The sequence below is a fragment of the Urtica dioica genome, chromosome 11, assembly GCF_054948205.1.
Source record: "Urtica dioica subsp. dioica isolate 48M chromosome 11, U.dioica_male_clone48M_v1_H2, whole genome shotgun sequence".
In the NCBI taxonomy this organism is placed as follows: domain Eukaryota; kingdom Viridiplantae; phylum Streptophyta; class Magnoliopsida; order Rosales; family Urticaceae; genus Urtica; species Urtica dioica.
In genome coordinates this window covers 23,163,175-23,184,034 of record NC_142766.1, presented here as the reverse complement: position 1 = coordinate 23,184,034, position 20,860 = coordinate 23,163,175, and the positions used below count along the sequence as shown (strand labels likewise).

At 37.1% G+C, this 20,860-nt stretch overlaps 4 protein-coding genes across 4 annotated transcripts; all 4 read right to left on the bottom strand.

Annotated features, from left to right (window-relative positions):
- Positions 1 to 932: 932 nt before the first annotated feature.
- LOC149382626 (uncharacterized) lies at positions 933 to 2,822 on the bottom strand. The gene is made up of 2 exons (XM_089601727.1): positions 1,303 to 2,822; positions 933 to 1,150 (listed from the first exon to the last, which is right to left on the bottom strand). The coding sequence occupies exon 1, from the start codon at positions 2,722 to 2,724 to the stop codon at positions 1,324 to 1,326; it is 1,401 nt and encodes a 466-aa protein (XP_089457853.1). The 5' UTR covers positions 2,725 to 2,822; the 3' UTR covers positions 933 to 1,150; positions 1,303 to 1,323.
- A 3,210-nt stretch (positions 2,823 to 6,032) lies between these two features.
- Positions 6,033 to 8,164, bottom strand: LOC149382625 (uncharacterized). Its single transcript, XM_089602080.1, has 2 exons — positions 6,475 to 8,164; positions 6,033 to 6,319 (listed from the first exon to the last, which is right to left on the bottom strand). Exon 1 carries the CDS (start codon positions 8,068 to 8,070, stop codon positions 6,505 to 6,507), a length of 1,566 nt encoding a protein of 521 aa, XP_089458206.1. The 5' UTR covers positions 8,071 to 8,164; the 3' UTR covers positions 6,033 to 6,319; positions 6,475 to 6,504.
- Positions 8,165 to 11,654: 3,490 nt separating this feature from the next.
- LOC149382624 (xanthine dehydrogenase 1-like) lies at positions 11,655 to 18,011 on the bottom strand. Its single transcript, XM_089630862.1, has 14 exons — positions 17,748 to 18,011; positions 17,528 to 17,627; positions 17,333 to 17,441; positions 15,451 to 16,959; positions 15,091 to 15,333; positions 14,698 to 15,012; positions 14,313 to 14,552; positions 13,920 to 14,204; positions 13,583 to 13,804; positions 13,291 to 13,452; positions 13,034 to 13,168; positions 12,678 to 12,914; positions 12,411 to 12,584; positions 11,655 to 12,036 (listed from the first exon to the last, which is right to left on the bottom strand). Exons 1-14 carry the CDS (start codon positions 17,881 to 17,883, stop codon positions 11,794 to 11,796), a joined length of 4,110 nt encoding a protein of 1,369 aa, XP_089486988.1. The 5' UTR covers positions 17,884 to 18,011; the 3' UTR covers positions 11,655 to 11,793.
- A 135-nt stretch (positions 18,012 to 18,146) lies between these two features.
- Positions 18,147 to 20,643, bottom strand: LOC149382623 (1-acyl-sn-glycerol-3-phosphate acyltransferase 3-like). The gene is made up of 10 exons (XM_089630865.1): positions 20,234 to 20,643; positions 20,014 to 20,136; positions 19,874 to 19,913; positions 19,739 to 19,812; positions 19,588 to 19,647; positions 19,424 to 19,501; positions 19,189 to 19,347; positions 18,964 to 19,089; positions 18,760 to 18,852; positions 18,147 to 18,682 (listed from the first exon to the last, which is right to left on the bottom strand). The coding sequence occupies exons 1-10, from the start codon at positions 20,312 to 20,314 to the stop codon at positions 18,371 to 18,373; spliced, it is 1,146 nt and encodes a 381-aa protein (XP_089486991.1). The 5' UTR covers positions 20,315 to 20,643; the 3' UTR covers positions 18,147 to 18,370.
- Positions 20,644 to 20,860: the final 217 nt, after the last annotated feature.

The window sequence follows — 20,860 nt, the reverse complement described above, 5'->3', positions numbered from 1 at the left end:
TTAATGAACAATAGTACATTTATCTACAGAATCAGCTATAGGTACATGCAAGGGAGTAAGATTATAATGATTAAATTTAGTTTAGAAAATGTAGTATAAATAATATACGACCAAGAAAGATCCTGATCCGGTTTTATCTAAACCAAGAATCATGAACTTTCGTTGCATAGATCTTAATGGTTCTCATTCTTTTTCGGGATTCCCATAGGCTATTAGATAGCTGAAAATGATATATATATATATATATATATATATATATATATATATATATAACTATTATATTTAAAAAAAAAATTATATTACTTAAACTCTAGTCGCCCCGTTCTCTCTCCCAAAAAATCAAGACTTGTGCTTTTAATCTTCAGTGTCATCGCCTTCTCTAAAATACGAAGATTTCGGTGTTCTCGACCAATGAAAGAATCTCGATCTAGTGGAAAATACATTTGTTTTTATTTTTTTGATCTTCGTGTTTTGCTTTTTTATTATGTTTTAATAATCCAAACCTATTAGATCTGGTTTTTGTACATCCCAAATCTGTAATAGAAATAGTTTTAAATGTTTCTTTATATTTGAATCTCAGATCTAAGATATAGTTTTTTTTGCGTGCGGATCTCAGTCGAGCATGACCCTTAACACCGCAATCTGTGACACAAAGAGCTGTCTCATTTTTTAGGAAAAAAAAAACTGTCTCAGTTATGGTTGTGTTGTGCTAGTGACTCCTTTTGACATGGTGGTAAACTCACACATTACAATTCGCGATCAAACAAATTTGAGGCATTTTATTCATCAATATATATGTATATATATTAAAATATATATAAAAGTATAATATGACCAAGAAACAAATATATATTCTCAAGAAAACAGATAACACCTCATCACTGTATAAACAAATATTCTCAAGAAAGCAGATAACACCTCATCACCCCATCAGACGCTATAATTACACAGAAATTAAATACATTAATATCAAACAAATAAGTAAATACCACAGCGGCAAAAAAATATATAGTCGGGCATGTTGAAATGCACTTTCAGTCCTGTACCCTTTCATTGGCTTGATAGCAAGTGATCAATATCCAGTCCGTATCGTAAAAGCACCATGACGACACTATATTTTGCAGCAATTATTCGTTCGACTACACATACACTGCAAATATAAGATCAAAACACACACGACAAAATATTAGTATATATAGAGCATTAGAAACCCTAATTAGAAGTGACGGTAAAGAATTTTAGCTTAGGATAAACTAGTTAATTAAAAGTTTTGAGAACTAACGTGCATGTAGTACAACTTACGTGAAAACACTTATTAATTTCTTAGTAACCAAGAGGAGGCGGTGGAGGGGAGCCGTAACCATATGGTTTGTTGACGTACGGCGGTGAGCCATACGAGTATGGTGGTGGCTTGTAGACGTATGGAGGTGAGCTGTAAACATATGATGGTGGATTGTAGACATACGGTGGTGGTTTGTAGACATACGGTGGTGAGCTGTAAACATATGGAGGTGGTGGCGGTGACTTATACATGTATGGCGGTGGAGGAGGAGATTCGTATTTGTATGGCGGCGGTGGAGGAGATTCGTATTTGTATGGCGGCGGTGGAGGCGACTCGTACTTGTATGGCGGCGGTGGAGGCGACTCGTACTTGTATGGCGGCGGTGGAGGCGACTCGTACTTGTATGGCGGCGGTGGAGGCGACTCGTACTTGTATGGCGGCGGTGGAGGCGACTCGTATTTGTATGGCGGCGGTGGAGGCGATTCGTATTTGTATGGCGGCGGTGGAGGCGATTCGTATTTGTATGGCGGCGGTGGAGGCGATTCGTACTTGTATGGCGGCGGTGGAGGCGATTCGTATTTGTATGGCGGCGGTGGAGGCGATTCGTATTTGTATGGCGGCGGTGGAGGCGATTCGTATTTGTATGGCGGCGGTGGAGGCGATTCGTACTTGTATGGCGGCGGTGGAGGCGACTCGTACTTGTATGGCGGCGGTGGAGGCGATTCGTATTTGTATGGCGGCGGTGGAGGCGATTCGTATTTGTATGGCGGCGGTGGAGGCGACTCGTACTTGTATGGCGGCGGTGGAGGCGACTCGTATTTGTATGGAGGCGGTGGAGGCGATTCGTATTTGTATGGAGGCGGTGGAGGCGATTCGTACTTGTATGGCGGCGGTGGAGGCGATTCGTACTTGTACGGCGGCGGTGGAGGCGATTTGTACTTGTACGGCGGCGGTGGAGGCGATTCGTACTTGTACGGCGGCGGTGGAGGCGATTCGTATTTGTACGGCGGCGGTGGAGGCGATTCGTATTTGTACGGCGGCGGTGGAGGCGATTCGTATTTGTATGGCGGCGGTGGAGGCGATTCGTACTTGTATGGTGGCGGTGGAGGCGACTCGTATTTGTATGGCGGCGGTGGAGGAGACTCGTATTTGTACGGCGGTGGTGGAGGCAATTCGTATTTGTACGGCGGTGGCGGTGGAGACTCGTATTTGTATGGTGGAGATTTATGATAATACTGGTAATGCTTCGGTGGTGGAGGTGACTCGTAATCGTATTTCGGGGGCGACTTGTAAGAATACGGTGGTATATAAGGAGACTTGTAGACATACGGCGGAGGAGACGGAGATGAATAAGTGTAAGGGTTGTATTCATATGCGGCTACTTGGGTGGCAATAAAGCATATTGCCACCGCGCAGGCGAGGCTTGGCCAATAATTGGCCATTTTTAGAGACTGTTATTGTTGAAAGCCCTCAAAACTCTAGGGTTCAAATTTCTTCTTAAATATTAGGGTTTAATGTGAGTTTAGGGTTTAATGTGAGTGAGTATGAATACTTTAGGAAGAGCTTCTACACTTATATAATGATTTCTTCAGCTATGGTTGCACAATTCTTTTAGTAGTCTCTCTGAAGTTTCCGACCACCTAACTAACTTATTGTTTAATCGAAATCAAATAAGTCAATTCGTCATATTTTTAGAAAACAAATTATCTCTATAAATTTTTATACAACTCTTGTTGCGAACGGGTCTTCCTATACGATGACTGTATCAACCCCCTGAATATATCAGCAATATGTTGTAAGAGAGATAAATTGAGAGACGATAATTTCATCAAGAAACCTGGATTACGACAGCTTAACCACTACGTACGTATATGTTAAAGAACAAGTACTCAGTCCAAAATCTAAACTAATACATAATCAAGCTGACAACTTGAGGAATAAGTGAAGGTTTCAATAAAATAAAATTAAAATAATAGTATGCCTTTTGGATCAGGTCCTATTCAATGTTTTTTAATTAAGAAATTAATTTATAGTAGGGTCGTGACAATGTACCACTTGTGCCTCTTAATAAAAACCACATATGAAGAGTTAAAAAAAATAGCTTTTTTATGGGGATTGTAGCGAAAAGAAAAATTCATAAAGAGTGTGTTTAAATCAAAGAAATTATAATAAAAAAAAACAAAGAATTTATAGACTAAGTAGGATAGCTGAGACGGTGAGTGCCTCCATCCAACTAGTCAAAATTAATATTTAACAAAAAAAAAAAAAAAAAAAAAAAAAAACAAGCGAACTAACCATTTTAAAACGTTAGATTTCAATTAAACCAACGTTTTAAACTTTTAATTAATTATTTATGACATGTTACTTAAAATTGTTTATTTTCAGAAATTAAAAAGAAAAGTAATTAAAATTTCACAAATTAAGTAACTACTTCTATAAAATATACACAATTAATTTTTTCTAAAATAAATAAAAAAATCGTTACACTTCGATTTTTCTTTCATCGGAAAAAAATTAGAATGCACCAAAAATCTGAAAACGCAGTCATTTATTAACAATATTTAACGAAAATTTAATGACGATTCAAAAGTAAAAATAAAAATATCATACTAACTCAACGACCTAATAACAATAATTAACCAAAATTAACTGAAAATTCATTAAAAAAAAATAAACCGAAGAAAAAATAATTGTCAATTTAACTATTATTATTTATTATTAACTACGTAATTTGGTAGAAAAGTTCAAAAAATCATACAAACTCAACCAAGAGAGAATGATATAGATTAGGGGTTAGGAAAGATGAAGAACCACCACGAGATAAAAATGAATTTTACAAAAAATTTACGAAAATAAAAGAAAATGAAAATGGAAAACACCGTTTTGGAGCCCGAAACGATAGAATTTGGAAACTTAGTTGTTTTTGTTGGTCCGTTTACACTAGAAAACCACTACTAATTCGCGAAGTTCCGACGTTGCATCTTGTTCCAATACTGTATCAGAGAGAAAGAATGATTTTTGGAGAGAGAAATAGCGATTTTGGAAAGAGAGATATCGATTTTTGAGGAGAGAGACTAATATAAATTCAAATTTCAATCAATTATTAATATCCTACTAATTAGGAAATTGATTTTTTTAATATAAAAATAATTACTTAATTAATAGGGGTAAATTAGGAATAGAATAGTTGGTTTTATTTGCCACATCAGCCTGAAGGCTAATTGTTTTTGAAAAATTAAAACGTTGGCTAACATAAAATTCTAACGTTTCAAGTGGCTTAATGGTATAGCAAATGAGTCAAAATTATCCAAATTTTGAATTAGTTATCAATTAGTTATCATTTTTGTACTTAATTATTCTTTGTTTACAAGAATACCTTCCTTTTTACCTATAGGCAACAAATATGAAGTTTTTGTACCAAAAGGCTGCAACCAATATGAAGTTTTGGATTACCTGGACACGATGCCACTGATAACTAAACTTGTAAGAGTCAAGTAGTAACTAGCCTTATTTGCTACAAATAATTGGCATCTTGATCAAATGGATGTGAACAACGCTTTCTTTAATGGTGATCTATTCGAAGAAATTCACATGGAATTATCACTACGATATCAATCTTCAGTTACAAAAATCGGCTTAAAACACATGGTAAAATTTATGATGAATAATAAAACTTTTCTAGCAATAACTTTATCAAACACATGGTAAGCATATAACAACGAAGTAATGAGAAATAGAATAAGGAAGCAAACCTTGGACACTCAAATCCCTCAGAGTTAGACGGAATCAACTCGTGAGATTGGACAGGATTCATTGAATCAACACAAACAAGCAATAACCAATAAGCTAAAATTCGAAGATTCAAAAATTCGAAAAAAAAACCCTAAAATTTCCTCTTTCGATTAAAAGGAAAAGAAGAGAAATTAAGGGTTATACCTCGATTGGAACAACTTTCGCGAGTTTCAGTGACTGGGCTAAGGGCACAAGAGAGAATAAAAGAATGAGATACAATACTTCACACATAAACTTCGCGGCGGTGAAAACTCATTTTCAGTTATATATGTACGACGGACTTTGAAATCCTTCGTACAACACTCTTCTCGCCGCAGCTGAATGTCCGAGATAATTAAACTGTTTATTATGTAAGTTTACGTTCAGTTAGTTATAAGTAGGTTTTATTTTATTTCTTTAAACATTGCTGACATGTAAGTAAGTCCTGCAGGGCTAAATATTACCTTTAACTTGATATTTGAATACGTTGATGAATAATAGTTTGCCCTGTAATTTAATACAGAGCTTTTCCTCAATCCTTCTTCTCTACTTATTCTTCTTCCCATTTTCAGAAGCTCCGAAGTAACAAGTCATCAAAGATAGTAACAATAGAAAGTGCTGTTGTCAATAGAAAGTGCTGTTGTCAAGTTCAAGCCCTCTATTAACCTCACATTAAGAATCAATCCCTCGTTGTAGGCCCATTACTACCACTATACCCATGTACTTTAATATATTAGGATAATTTAGTAATTTTTGTAAGCAATTGTTAAATAATAAGTTTAGATTATGCGAGTCATTTATACGTTGCTAGTTTAATTGTGAAGTAAATTTATCTGCAGTTCAAGTATAGATTATTAGGTGATGAAAAATGATAAATTTCTCATGTATACCTTTGCTTGATCAATAACCATCTTGTATTCACTATTTGTAACACAAAATACCGGTGTAAACCTTGTTGCATGGTGAGAGACACGAATAATGGATCCATAACCAAATTAATTAAAGGGTATTTAAATCATAAATTTTATTAATCAATATAGATATATAAAACGACAACGAAACCAATATTCTCTATAAACAAATATCAAACGATTAAAATAAAGATCACATCTGCGAAAACAAATAATCCAATCGCCATGTTGAAGTGCACTTTTATTCTTGTACTTGAATCGGCTTGATCGCAAGACAATATCCAGCCCATATCGTAAAAGCACCATAACGAGGAGACTATATTTTTCAGCAATTATTTGTTCGGTTACGCATAAACTGCACATGCAACAGAAAAACACAGAAAATAGATATTAGTATAAGCAAACCATGTGAAATCGTAATTAAAATTGATGGTACGGAATTCGATCTTAAGGAAAGCTAAAATATTGAAGGTTTTAAGAGCTAGCATGCATGCATGTAGTATTACTTACGTGAAAGGTGCACATAAACTTATTAATTTCTTAGTAACCAAGAGGCGGTGGAGGTGAGCTGTAACTGTATGGCTTGTGGACGTACGGAGGTGAGTCATAAGTGTATGGTGGTGATTTGTAGCTGTAAGTGTACGGTGGAGGCTTGTAGACATACGGTGGTGAAGTGTACGTGTATGGTGGGGGCTTGTAGACGTACGGTGGAGACTTGTAGACATACGGTGGTGAAGTGTACGTGTATGGTGGGGGCTTGTAGACGTACGGTGGAGGCTTGTAGACATACGGTGGTGAATTGTAAGTGTATGGTGGTGGTTTGTAGACATATGGTGGCGGTTTGTAAACATATGGCGGTGAGCTGTAAACATATGGAGGAGGTGGGGGTGACTTATAAACATATGGTGGTGGGGGAGGAGACTTGTAGACATATGGCGGCGGTGGTGGGGATTCATATTTGTACGGCGGTGGTGGAGGAGACTCGTATTTGTATGGTGGTGGTGGAGGGGACTCGTATTTGTACGGCGGTGGTGGAGGGGACTCGTATTTGTACGGCGGTGGTGGAGGGGATTCGTATTTGTACGGCGGTGGTGGAGGGGACTCGTATTTGTACGGTGGTGGTGGAGGAGACTCGTATTTGTAAGGTGGTGGTGGAGGGGACTCGTATTTGTACGGCGGTGGTGGTGGGGACTTGTACACATACGGTGGTGGTGGTGGAGATTCATATTTGTAAGGCGGTGGTGGAGGAGATTCGTATTTGTAAGGTGGGGGTGGTGGAGATTCATATTTGTATGGCGGTGGTGGAGGCGATTCGTATTTGTATGGCGGTGGTGGAGGCGATTCGTATTTGTATGGCGGTGGTGGAGGCGATTCGTATTTGTATGGCGGTGGTGGAGGCGATTCGTATTTGTATGGCGGTGGTGGAGGAGATTCGTATTTGTATGGCGGTGGTGGAGGCGATTCGTATTTGTATGGTGGTGGTGGTGGGGACTTGTAAACATATGGTGGTGGGGGAGGAGATTCGTATTTGTACGGTGGTGGTGGTGGAGACTTGTACACATACGGTGGAGGGGGTGGAGATTCGTATTTGTATGGTGGAGGAGGAGGAGATTTGTACACATATGGTGGAGGAGGTGGAGATTCGTATTTGTAGGGTGGTGGAGGTGGGGATTTGTAGACATATGGTGGCGGTGGAGGTGATTCATACTTGTATGGTGGTGGTGGAGGTGATTCATACTTGTATGGCGGTGGTGGAGATTCGTAACTATACTTGGGAGGTGGCGGCGATTTGTAGTAATATTTAGGTGGTGGGGGTGATTTGTAATAATATTTCGGTGGTGGTGGAGATTTGTAGTAGTATTTCGGTGGTGGCGGCGACTCGTAATCATACTTAGGCTTGTTGTGATATTTGGGTGGTGGAGGTGACTCGTAATCGTATTTCGGGGGCGACTTGTAAGAATACGGTGGTATATAAGGAGACTTGTAGACATACGGCGGAGGAGACGGAGATGAATAAGTGTAAGGGTTGTATTCGTATGCGGCTACTTGGGTGGCAATAAAGCATATTGCCACCGCGCAGGCTAGGCTTGGCCAATAATTGGCCATTTTTAGAAACGGTTGATTGTTAAAGCCTCAAAACTTAAGCTTTTAGTTTCTTCTTAAGTTTTAGGGTTTGATGTGAGTGAGTTAATACTTTTGGAAGAGTACACTTTATATAATGATCTCTTCATCTATATTTGCACAATATTTTTAGTATAGTCTCCCTGAAGTTTCCGACCCTCCAACTAACCTATTCTTTAATCTAAAAAAAATAGTCAACTTTGTAATATTTTTGCAAACTTTTATTCTTTGATGTGTTCTATGATCTTTTATACATATTTATTGTTGAACGTGTCCTCTTTTGCTAAGACTATTTCAACCGCCCCATGAAATATCAGCAATATGTTGTCGAAAGGATTAGTTAAGAAACGATAATTCCAACAAGTAATCTGGATTAGGACAGTTTAACTAATTGGTATGTGAAATATCCAAGTACTTGGTCCAAAAATCAAAACTAATACATAGTCAAGCTGACAATTTGAGGAATGAGTGAAGCTTTAGATAAGAAACTAATGTCCGTAAGGATCAGATATTACGCTACTTATTGTGATTAAATTAAACTATTGAATAAAAATTAATAGTACATTCACCGTACTAATGTCCCGACTGGTACCTTAATGAAAGCTTGCATATTAATATTAACAAGAATATTCTATTAGCAAATAATATTATGGAACATCATTTTTTTACAGATATGGTCAGTAAGAATATATAGCTCTTCAAAGGTGCTGAGAAATAAATGAGTAGTTAAATTAAGCATGCATGTCATTAATATGAAAGCCTGCATATTAATATTAACAAACAATATTATGGAACATCATTTTTTTTACATGTATGGTCAGTAAGAATATAGCTCTTTAATCAAAGGTGCTGATAAATAAATGAGTAGTTAAATTAAGCATGCGTGTCATATAGTTTTTAGACTATTTAGTATAATTTGAATGATTCGCATAAACTCTGAGATAAACGTTCAGGGGTAAGAAAATTTCAAACCTAATTTAATTACTATTTTTTTCAAGTGATGAAAGTAATGTTTAGTTTATTATTTGATAAATTTGTGATATTATTTTTTAATACGTCGGCGAAGCATGGTAGTTTTTCAACTAACTATCGTTTTACTAATCTAACACAACTTGATTATTCAAAATAAATAAATAAAAGAAATCAACCCCTTGTTGGATCATCTTTTGTTTTCATTTGAAATATCATATCTGTGTTTCAAATGTGATGTATAGATCCACAACCACAGGCCAATAGCATCATATGCCCTAAGTTGAAAAGACTAAGTCTTTTTTGTTTAGTTTTGTGAGTCTGTGTCACTGTTTGCGTGTTTTTTTTTTTATTAACTTGCAAGAAAAACCACACAAATATTATAATTGTAGCATGATTAAAAGGCCAAATGGATCCATATATATCTTTATTCTCAGTGTAATTAATAATATGTTACGTCATTAAGTTTGAAATCACATCCTGCTTTACGTACATTTATTTTATTCCAATGTTTTTCTTTGGTTTCCCATTATTTTCATTTTCCTTTCACTTTTTGTTACCTCAGATCCACCAAAGTTTTATTTACATCTCTATCCTTTCTAATATATTCAATCAGTTGGTAATCTTCATTTTGGCCGGTGATTATTTGCGTTAACTTTCCAGAAATAAATAGGTTGAGCTTACATTTGCTCAATTATTGGTTTAATGTAACTTGATCAATTAAAATTTGTAAAAATATATGGATATGCAATGATCTCCGTTTCATGATATTAGTCATATATGCATGATCATATTGATAGAGCCATTTATATTTTATTATGGATATACATATAGGGATTCCGCTTACTTGGAATCCAAGTTCCAACTGCCCTCCATCAATGCACTATTTATATCATACTCATAATATAAATTAATTAGCCAAAAAAATATCACATGCAATGCAATCTGCAAATTATAATTTATTCATTATAAAAAAAAAACTAGAAGAGATCAATCGCAATTTCGCAAGGTCAGAAAACATTAAACTGAAAAGAAAAAAAAAATTAATAACGTCTAAAGACTTGCATCTCACTCTTTGGCTAATTTTTTCTTCAATATATATATATATATATATATATATATATATAAACAATAGATGGAACTAAAGGCCTTTTGTGGGAATAAACCACGGCTCAGCAAATTAATGTTACATGTAAGTTTGGCTCCATTCATTTATTAGTTTGGTAGTTTTCAAGTATTGACAAAGAAAGTAAGTATGTAATTTTTTTGTAATGACCTTTCTATTACTGTTAAAAAAAAATTTAAATAAATAAATTAAGGTCCTTGTTAAAAACGAAAAATTCTTGTAACGTTCATATACATGTAAAAGCGAATAGTCAGGTTAAAAAAATGCTTTTAAATTCTGCTTTTGTAAAAAGCTGTTTTTCTCAAAAACTAAGAAAATCTTACTTTTCCATTTTTTTTATATTTTACAAAACAATTTTTAATTTTTACTAAAAGCTATTTTACAAAACACTTTAAAACAGTAAGACTTTAGAAAAAGCTAAAATCAAGCCTAATAAACTAAGTCAAACACAATCAAACGAACATGTATTGGAATAAATTATCCTCATAGTTTATTCTCAATATTCGCAATTATATGAGAATTGTTAAAATTCATTAATTAAAATTTTACAGTTTATTGAGAAATGTTGTCAATTTGTTTTTGGGGCAATCAGGACAGTAACCCAATAATCCATGCTCGAGTTTCATTTTAGTAAGAAACTAGCTTACTTGATCGAAATTAATTAAATTAACTGTTCAGTTAAATAAATTAACTTAACAATAAATTTAATTAACTTCGGCTTCGTGAGCTATTTTCTTAATAAAATGAAATTTTGACTAAATCCTTAAAAAGAGGTAGAGGATTGGTTAGTTTCAACGAATACTTTTTTCTTTTTTATAATTATCAGTCACAATTTACAAATGAAAGTTACAAATGTTTTTAATTGATATTAAAATAATTAAGGGTCAAACAATAATTTTAATAAATATTCAGTAAAATCTTTAAAAAAAAATAACTGTTTTAAATATTGTAAAAACTAAATTTGATAATAAATTTCATTTCTTGAATTTTATTTACCCGCTGGAAGAATCTTAGCATGTCTACTTCGCAATGAAATTTAAGCTTTTTTTTTTTTTTTGAGCAAAAGGAAATATAAGCTTTAATAAATAATTCTAGGAAGACTGATTCTAGTTTGACCAAAAGAAATAATAAATTTATGTTGATTTGTTCAAAAGATCTCCATAGATACTGAATACGTCGACAATTGAGTTCTGGAAATCGGACCAAAATTTCAAAACAGAGTAATAAAAATATATAAAATGAGAAGTGACAACAAAAGACTCGTTGTATTGTGATTTAGCATAATAACGTTCATTTCCCTCCCCAAATCCATGAATTGGCCAACAAAAGTTGACTTTCCTTCATTTGTCAGGAACTGATTGGTACAGAGACCAAGCCACACCTTTCTAAGAACTAATATATAAATCTGGTATTTAGTCCGATGGCTTATTATGAACAAAATATGTCTAGTATTTGATGCATAAATATATCCAAATTCCAACAAGCTAATAATAATATATGCATAAATATACATGCGAGCTTGGGATTTTGTTGGCATTTTAGTTCTACACGTTAAACTGTTATCAAACAATGGCCGAAATACATATAAAACAAACGAAAAACTGGGCGTAGTTTCAAACGCTAAGCTTTGGGAGGAAATCGGGGCTGACCAAATGCTGGGTTAGGTGGTCGAGGCAAGCCATGCGTATTCTCTCAGGCGTTGCCGGATTGTCGAGAGGAAACCAATCGGTGTTTGCCAGCTCAGCTCTCGCGGCTGCGATCGCGTCTTTGATAGCAAAAAAGGCGGCCGAAGCCAAGAAGAACGGCGGTTCTCCCACGGCTTTTGAGGAGTGGATGGCCTTCACATTCGGATGCCCCTACAAAAACAGCACCAAGTCAAGACCAATAGTAGGTGATTAAAATTTAGCACCTAAACAACTTCAAAAGTATTTACAAACTCGTGTAACTTGTTGAAAAAAACTAATTATATTAAAATTATGAGCCCAAAAAACACTAAATAAAAGTTAGATAATCTAATTTTTTTAAAGGATTATTTTGCGTTAATTATACTTTTTCGAAATTATAAACAAACATTTTAACTTTGTAAAATGTTTTTAAGTTGTTCAGGCATTATATATCATGAAGAAAAAAAAAATTAAAAAAAATGTGACAAAACCAATAGTTTGAGTAACATTTTGCTCTAGAGAATAGTCTAGACACCAAAATGTGACTCGCGCTTGTTCAGGAATACCTTGAGGAGTGAAACGTGGAATTTGAAGGGCACGTCGTTGAGAGAAGGGATTTTGTAACTTCCTGGCCCGCTTGTGTAGAGATGACCCGGTTGTATCCACTTATGAGCCGGATCGCCCCACTTCAGTTCTTCCAAAGCTACCCACCCCAAACCTTGTACAAAAGCTCCTTCAATCTACATTTTTCGAGTTCGGGTCATCAAGGTGTTTGTTTAAGAAACTGAAAAATATATCAAGAAGACGAAAAAAAGGTGTTTTCTTGATCTTACCTGACCAACATCAATGGCTGGGTTGAGAGAATATCCGAGGTCCAAAATAATATTTGCCACTCTAGTGTGGAAATCCCCAGTTAGGGTGTCGATTTCGACCTCAGAGAATGCAGCCCCGTAGGTGTAGTACCTGAACGGATTCCCCGTGCCGGTTTTCCAGTCAAAGTCAACGTCGGGAGTGATGTGAAAACCGTGCGCACAGAGGTCTATCCGCTCCATGTAGCAAGCAACTGCAAGCTGAGGATATAAGAACAATCGTTAAAGACGAGAGATTTCAAAGCGGAATATTTTTACTACAAACAAACAACGAGAGAGAGAGAGAGAGAGAGAGAGAGAGCAAAAAAAGACGATACTACCTCCGCAAAAGAGCTGAAATTACGCTGTGAAGCCACGGGCTCCATGCGTTTCTTGATTTGCTCACAAGCGTCCAAAACCGCAGCACCGTACATATCTGAACTCGCAGAAGCCGCCGTTGGTGATGAATTTGGAACCTTAATTGAGAGAGAGAGAGAGAGAGAGAGAGAGAGAGAGAGAGAGAGAGAGAGAGCTTGTCTCGGTAAAATAGAATGGCGGTTTCTTAAGAGATTAAGATTTGAGAGGAAACAAAGATTACCTTGTCAGTGCTTGTCTCTGATATAAAGACGGAGGCGAGAGGAATATTAAAGGCAGAAGCGGCGACCTGAGCAACTTTAGTATGTAAACCTTGTCCCATTTCGACACCGCCGTGTGTAACTAAAACCGTCCCATCGGTGTACACATGAACAAGAGCACCAGCCTTCACTCATGTAATCAGGGATCCGAATAATTGAAATTAGACTCGATATAAAAAAATAATAATAATAAATTATTATAGTCCTGAAATTCTGAGTTGTGGTTTTTATTATATGAGAGATCTAGATGCATACCTGGTTCATGAACTTTGTTGTGAAGGATATGCCAAATTTTGTAGGAACCATGGAAATTCCACGCTTTTTCCACCGATTTTGACTGTTGAATTGATCGACTTCTTGGCGAGCTTTTGAAAATTCACAAGATGACTTGAGGTCGTTCCAGACCTGGGACAGAGTGCAGTGTTGAAGTTGATGGCCATAATGCAATAATGACCCTTCACCTTGAAAGTTAATTTCCTGAAAAAAGGAAATAGAAAGCTGATGGGTAACTAATATAAAATAAGAGAAAAACCATAGTGCCTATAGAATGTATGTACCGACAAACAAAGAAACCAAGCATCGCATAACATACCCTGATTTCTTCTGGACTTCTCTTGAGCTCGACGGCAATTCTATGTATCCAATTTTCTGCAATCATCATTCCTTGAGGACCACCAAAACCTCGAAAAGCAGTGTTAGATGGGAGATTAGTAAAACACGACTTTCCCACAATCCTCACGTTCGGTATGTCATAAACATTATCCGAATGAAACATAGCTCGCTCAAGCACAGAACCGGACAAGTCTAGAGAATTCCCCGCATTGTTATAAATTTTAAGATCCAACGCCAGCACTTTCCCATCATTAGTGAAGCCAACCTAATTACCATGATAACCCACAAATTAGTTGTCAAAGTAAGAATACTGAAACAACATCATTCAAGTTTCACGGTCTGATGTAATTGAGAACATGTATCGAGAAGGAACCTTGTACTTTCCAAGAAAGCTGTGTCGTTGGCCCGTGATCATCATGTCAGTATCACGGTCTAATGTAATTTTGACCGGGCAATTCAGAAGGTATGACGGGACCGAAGCCGCGGCAGCAATGAAAGCAGATCTAGTCTCCTTGCCCCCAAAACCACCACCGATGCGCTTGGTTTTACAAACCACTTTTGACATTGGAATACCAAGAACATGAGAAACATATTTCTGGTGCTTCTGCGGGGCCTGGACAGTAATTATGACAATGTAAACAAAGGTCCTTATGACGATGTAAATACAGAATGAACAAGCATATTGTATGATAAAATTGCTAGCTGGAAAGAGTGTAATGATAGCACTAGTAAGAAGGGCACGGATATGTTGATTTTACCTGTGTGGACGAAATCATATGAACTTCATTCCCACCATCCAATGTCCATATCACAGTGCTGTTTGGCTCCAAGTAAAAGTGTTCTTGTCCTCCCACATTTACTTCGCCTTCTATGACCTTATCACACTGCCCTGATCGGAAACACGAATCAACGTCTCCTTTTCTCATCCACCTCTCTGTATTCGGGAGGTAACTATCAGCAGTAATGGCGTCCTTTATCGACAATACCGGCACTAACTCTTCGTACTCAACATGAACTTTTCTCGCTGCTGACTTTGCATTTTCGTGCGTATCGGCGACAACGACCCCTATAACCTGAAAATAAAAATAAAAAAACGAGGGTCAACCAGTAATCAGAACACATTGGAGTGCTTGCATTTCGTTTGTTCACACCTGGCCAACGCAAGTGACGAATTCCGAAGCGTAAAGCTCCTCATCCGGAACGATGGCTCCGATCTTATTACCGCCCGGAACGTCTTTAGCAAGAAATATGCCTGCAAACCCGGGTGAAGATTTTGCTTTGGAATCATCAATGGAGAGAATTCGAGCATGAGGCTTTGTACTCAATACTAACACAGCATGCAGGCCATTAGGAGGCAATGGTGTGTCATCGGCATATTCAGCCTCTCCTGTGACCTAGTTGAATTCAATATTACAAAGTAAATAAACTCGGAAAAAAAATAGAAATAAATAAATAAAATTGAAGAAAAAGAAATTACAAAATCATGAAGCAACAATGTTACAAGCACTTACTTGGAGTGTTGCAGAAAGATGAATCTCAGGGGAACCAACAGCAGTTCCATGCTTTTTAATTTCGTAGTCCTGACTTCCAATAACAGGTGGTCTGTGGAATCTTTCTATAGCCGATAGATGGGATAATGGAACACTTTTTCTGCTTCCTTCTTTATCTGAATCTATCTGATGAGAAACCCACAGAAAAAATTTGAAGAAAAAGCTAAGAGTTAGCGACTTCCTAAATTCCACCATTCCACCCGGAGCGTCATGCTTCAGCAAAACATCCTTGTCTAGGACTTTCAAAGAACCTTGAAGTAACTCCTCATTCCAACTCTTTCCTACAAGAAATTTACTCGTCGATGTGGCAGAAATAGTAAGCGGAGCTACTCCACCGTAAGCAATTGACGCATCTGAAACGAACCAATCGTCCTCCTTTGCCTCGAGATAAACACGAATTCCAGCGTTTACGATCGCGATGTCATCGTCTCTTCGATGAGCCTGCTTAAATTCTTTCACAAACTCGAAAGGCCTCGTCCATGGTAAGAACACCGACAGTAAAATCTCGTTCATCGCCAGATCAACCTTACGATAGCCCAGGAAAAACTTATCTGCCGGGGTAGTTCTGACATTTCCCTTGCAATCAATGATCCTAAATTCTGCTCTCGAAACCATCCACAATGGGTTCAAGTCCGATATCGGACTGGCGGTACATATATTCCCGCCAACGGATGCCACATTTCTGATCTGCGTACCTGCAAACCATTTCAGCTGTTCAACAAAGGCCTTGCAAGAAGAAATTTCATGGGCATTACGCTCCACTATGGCTTTCCTAAAGACTTTCATGAGTTCAGATAGCCTTACAGCAGCGCCGATCTCAATGCCTTGATCCGTCACAGCCAAATTATTGAGCTCAGGTACATGTGTAACGGAGACCAAAACCCGATACTGAAGTCTCTTCAACCTCATCTCTATCCCTACTTCGGTGTTACCAACCAATAACTTAGCCTCTGGGTATTTTGCTTTCAACTCCAGCAAATTTTGAAGCCTTACGGGTCGAAACCACTTAAGCCCGTCGAACCCACTCAAATTTAGAGGAGTAGTTTTCCTCAAAAGAAGCTCGGGAGGAAAAATTAGTTCCTTGTCTGTATATTTGCTTCCATCTGTCTCACTATATGAGATCGGTTCAAACCTCTCACTCGCACCTGTTCTGGTAGCACATTTGTTATAGCTATCAGTTTTTGATTTGCACGAGCAGGGCTTTCCAGTAGAAGGACAAACAAATTCTCGTTCTTCAAGACTCAGCGAAGACGCTTCGGTGTACAACAAGTCGTCAGTTTTTGCAAAGACTCGAAATGCATCAACGATCGGTCTGTAACCTGTACAGCGACACAAGTTTCCAGCGAGACTTTCTTCGATCTGATCTTCGCTGGGCGACGTTTGACTAGACCTAAGTAAGGCGTACATTGACATTATAAAACCAGGGGTACAAAATCCACACTGTGAACCATGAGAACGTGCTAACGAGTCCTGCAGAGCAAATGACATAACAAATAGTGAAACTTCCATGCCCATAAAGTCAGACACCAGTCTTAACAAAGAAAGTCCTGTTTTTAACCAACCACTAATTGTTTGTACAAGAAACATAACCGATACAACGGCACTCGGAACTAAATTCGTTACAAAGCGAAGATAAATTATAGAGCGATGCTCAATCCCATTCTTTAATTTTACATCGAAACAAAACAACCAAGCAGACATTTCGGAAAACAAAATCAGATGATGAACTCTGCTATATCAATGCAAAATGTCAAAGTTCACCACATTCCCAAAAACATGTGATGAATTAAACCACGGTTCTAAAAAATGAAATCGAGAAACGGGACCGAAGAAGAGAAGTTACTTGAAGTGGATGCAATCCCGACTTGCGGTTTCCGATCCCCTCCACGGTGATCACATGCATTCCTTCCACAGAATACAGCGGTGCCAAACACGCATTCACGGCGTTGTGCCTGAACAACACAGCAACCAAGTTATAAAAATCCATCAATCGAAATGCTAGGGTTTTCTTCTTCTTTGTTCAAACTGCAAAGATTACAGGCATTTCTTCAATTTCTCGTCGTAATATGAAACCATGACAGTACAAGCTCCACAACCGCCTTCGCCGCAACCGAGCTTCGTTCCAGTCAAACCAATATCTATCGTCGCCAAAAAAAAAAAAAAAAAAAAAAAAAATTAAACCAAATTTAGAGTCCTTTTAGACTCAACATGAGAAACCTAATCTGTACGAATCCAAAGCACTCGACTTTCTCGCGTACCTCTGAGGTACTCCAGAAGAGTCAAATGAGCCAGGCCATCTGGCAACACTTTCCGAACTCCATTGACGAACAGAACGGCTTCCTTGGAAGCTTCTCCAATCTTCTCAAGCTCTTCCTCGCTCTTCAACGACCCCATATTCTCTCTCACTCGCAAATATTTGGGTGTTTTGTTGAGTTGTTTTAGAAGAGATAAGTGATTACCGATGAGCGTTGGTTCGTTGCCGTCTGAATCTCAACAATGTCTCATAATAAAACATAAAAAAAATTCCATGCTCTCTGACTCACTATTTTGTCCTATTCTAAAAAACATCATCATTATAATGAATCTATTATATTATGATATGACTAATTTTTCTTTTTCTTTTTTTAGAATATGACTCCAAATCTTCCTCTTCTGCATATTTCATTTCTAAAATAAATCATTGATTCTCAAAGTGGTGTCTTCCATGCTGTCACACTAAAAAATAGTTGCTATAAAAAATAGAGAGCAAAAATTTGGATGCAAAAAGGCATTATATACAATTTTGCAAAAGATGCACCATGCACCCATTCTAAGCACAACAGCTTAGAGAAAGTAAAAAAGAATCAATATGAAAAGGTTTTTTGTTTTTCTTTCCCATGTCTTAAATTGTGTTGATAAGTGCTTTCTTCATTGGATCATGAAACGGCAATTCGGGCAAATTCGATCGCTCGGACTCTGACGATCGAACGAGGATTTGCATAATCAGCGTCACGGCAGCGAGGACAGCCATGAAGATCGCGACGCCTTTCCACGACGACATCACCGAAAACGACACCAGCAATTCTACAGTGACGTACAGTGCAAGGCAACTCCAAAAAATCACGACGATGAGGGACTTCTTGGGCCGTCCGATCTCCCGATATTCCAACTCACCAAACACGCCATTTGTGAAGTACTTCTCGAGCACAGCATCCTGAGAGATTAATGAGTAAAATATTTTATTTTTCAATATTATTGTTCAGGATTATTTAGTCCAATTTTCACATTTACCTTTGTGGTAAATAGATCTTTGCACCATTGTGCTATGCCATCTTCTGTTTCTGGTAGTTCTTGCATTAAGTACCTCTTGATTTGTATTTTTACCTGTTGAAAAGTGGGGGGGAAAAAAGCTTGTGACTTGAACATTAAAAAAAAAAAGAAAAAAGAACCTTGTTGTGCGAGTAACAAAATCGAGATTCGAGTTTCCTCTGTTACCATTGAGGATTTGCCTCCGAATATTCTCAAGAGTGTCGGAGAAGGCTGAGCCTTGGAAACAGCCACCGTGCAGTCGTAAATCGCCGGGACAAACGAGCGCATATGACTCACCGCCGACACAAAACCCTGACCAATATTCACCGGAGAAAAAAAAAATCAACTTTTTTTCCGAAACTTGCTTCGCAAGGAACAGAATCGAAAGAAAAAAATTCATTGGTTATTGACCTTGGTACGCGGAATGAGAACGTTCCTTGGGACGGGAAGGCCTCTCGAAGCGGCGTATTGTTGAGCCGCGACCAGCTTCGACTGAGTAAATCGAGTTCCTTCGACAAAGAGAGCCAACCAGAACGGCATTGGGAAATCACTTAGCCTCCGAAAACTCGACTGTACATTCGAAAAATCACTTTCGAATAAGAACAAAGAAAATATAGACATTGTTGTAAGTAAATAATAGTAATACCTTAAGTGTGGTCTCATCTTTGGCCCAATTTCTTTCCAAGAAGACATAGTCAGAGAACCACATAGACCAACCAATTATCTGCATATAGTTTTACTCAAAACCCATTAATTAATTGTCATGAAAACAAAACAAATTTGATTGTGATAATTTGAGAGCTTACTTACTGGGAGGAACTTGGCTTCCTTTTTCATTATGGCTAGTGAGCTTCCAAGGCAACCTGAACGCTGTTATTAAATTTAAATTACACAAACATATAAGGTCTATTAATATATTCAATCCATAAACACTAAATAAATTAATTAGTATATAATATACCTGGGCTAAGACCCACCCAACAAGCCAATCAATGTCACTCCTGTGATTGCATATGACAAGTGCATGTTCTTTGCCTGCCAATCACAATTTATAGTTTATGGTTTGATATTTGAATTTAATTGAAATAAAACTGACCTAGTAATTGGAGAGTTTCTGAATCTGCATGAAGCTCAATCTGGGTCAACAAACTCCAGTCAACAATATGGTATTATCATTTGTTAATAATGTTCATATATATATATATATATATATATATATATTAAAATAAATCAAACCTTAATGTGGGCCCACCAATCAATGAGCCATATGAGCTCTAACCACAACAACTCTGCGATCACTTTGTTGATTTTCCGATACAGATTCTTCGAGAAGGGACGAACGGCGACGAACAAGACGCTCTGAGATCGCAATCGCAATCCCAACCAATGTCAATATATTTATAATTTGTTTGCCATTATTGCTCTGATTAGATTCCGAAGAAGAAGAAAAAAGAACCTGAATGATATTGACTATGGAACCAGATACGATAAAGAGGATTGCAATTGGAACGATAACCAGAGAAGTTACAACACCCATGGCCAACGTAGAGACTAGAGAGAGAGAGAGAGAGAGAGAGAGAGAGAGATCTTTTCTTTTCTTTTCTTTGATTTTTTGGGAAATTTGAAAGAGGTGGTTGATAATGAGATCAAATGAATTAACGAACTTTTTGCTTCGAATACACCATACCGCTCCATACTATTATTGATTATTATTATAATTTTTTTTTTTCATTGTGATTTTTATTCCCTTTTTTTTAGTTAAGCTCTTGATATTTATTTTTTTTTTCCCCTTATCTTTATGAAGAAGAGTAAGTAGTTATTGACGATCGTCATAACACCCTGTTTTTCCGCTGGTTTTTTTTTTTTTTTTTTTTTCCCTTCGTATAAAGCCAAAATACTCTAGTAACAATAAAATATAAATGTTAACGAAACAAACCCGTTTTGGCTTATGTGAATGTGACAGTATTAAATTATGAATATTCAACTGGAGCCTCTCTATTTGTTCTTATTATAATAAATTAATAAAAAAAAAAGTGGGATCCATCCCAAATGAGTTCTATTCCGATTAATAATGAAAAATTGT

What these genes read in the sequence shown, in the direction of transcription:
- LOC149382625 (XM_089602080.1), bottom strand. Translation starts at nt 8,070, where the DNA reads ATGGCCAATTATTGGCCAAGCCTAGCCTGCGCGGTGGCAATATGCTTT.
- LOC149382623 (XM_089630865.1), bottom strand. Translation starts at nt 20,314, where the DNA reads ATGGGTGTTGTAACTTCTCTGGTTATCGTTCCAATTGCAATCCTCTTT. An exon ending in AGAAACTCTCCAATTACTAG is followed by an intron (nt 19,813 to 19,873) that starts GTCAGTTTTATT and finishes TGTGATTGGCAG; the next exon opens with GCAAAGAACATGCACTTGTC. An exon ending in TTCTCATTCCGCGTACCAAG is followed by an intron (nt 19,090 to 19,188) that starts GTCAATAACCAA and finishes AATATTGGTCAG; the next exon opens with GGTTTTGTGTCGGCGGTGAG.
- LOC149382624 (XM_089630862.1), bottom strand. Translation starts at nt 17,883, where the DNA reads ATGGGGTCGTTGAAGAGCGAGGAAGAGCTTGAGAAGATTGGAGAAGCT. An exon ending in ATCTTTCTGCAACACTCCAA is followed by an intron (nt 15,334 to 15,450) that starts GTAAGTGCTTGT and finishes GAATTCAACTAG; the next exon opens with GTCACAGGAGAGGCTGAATA. An exon ending in CAACAAAGTTCATGAACCAG is followed by an intron (nt 13,453 to 13,582) that starts GTATGCATCTAG and finishes ACATGAGTGAAG; the next exon opens with GCTGGTGCTCTTGTTCATGT.
- LOC149382626 (XM_089601727.1), bottom strand. Translation starts at nt 2,724, where the DNA reads ATGGCCAATTATTGGCCAAGCCTCGCCTGCGCGGTGGCAATATGCTTT.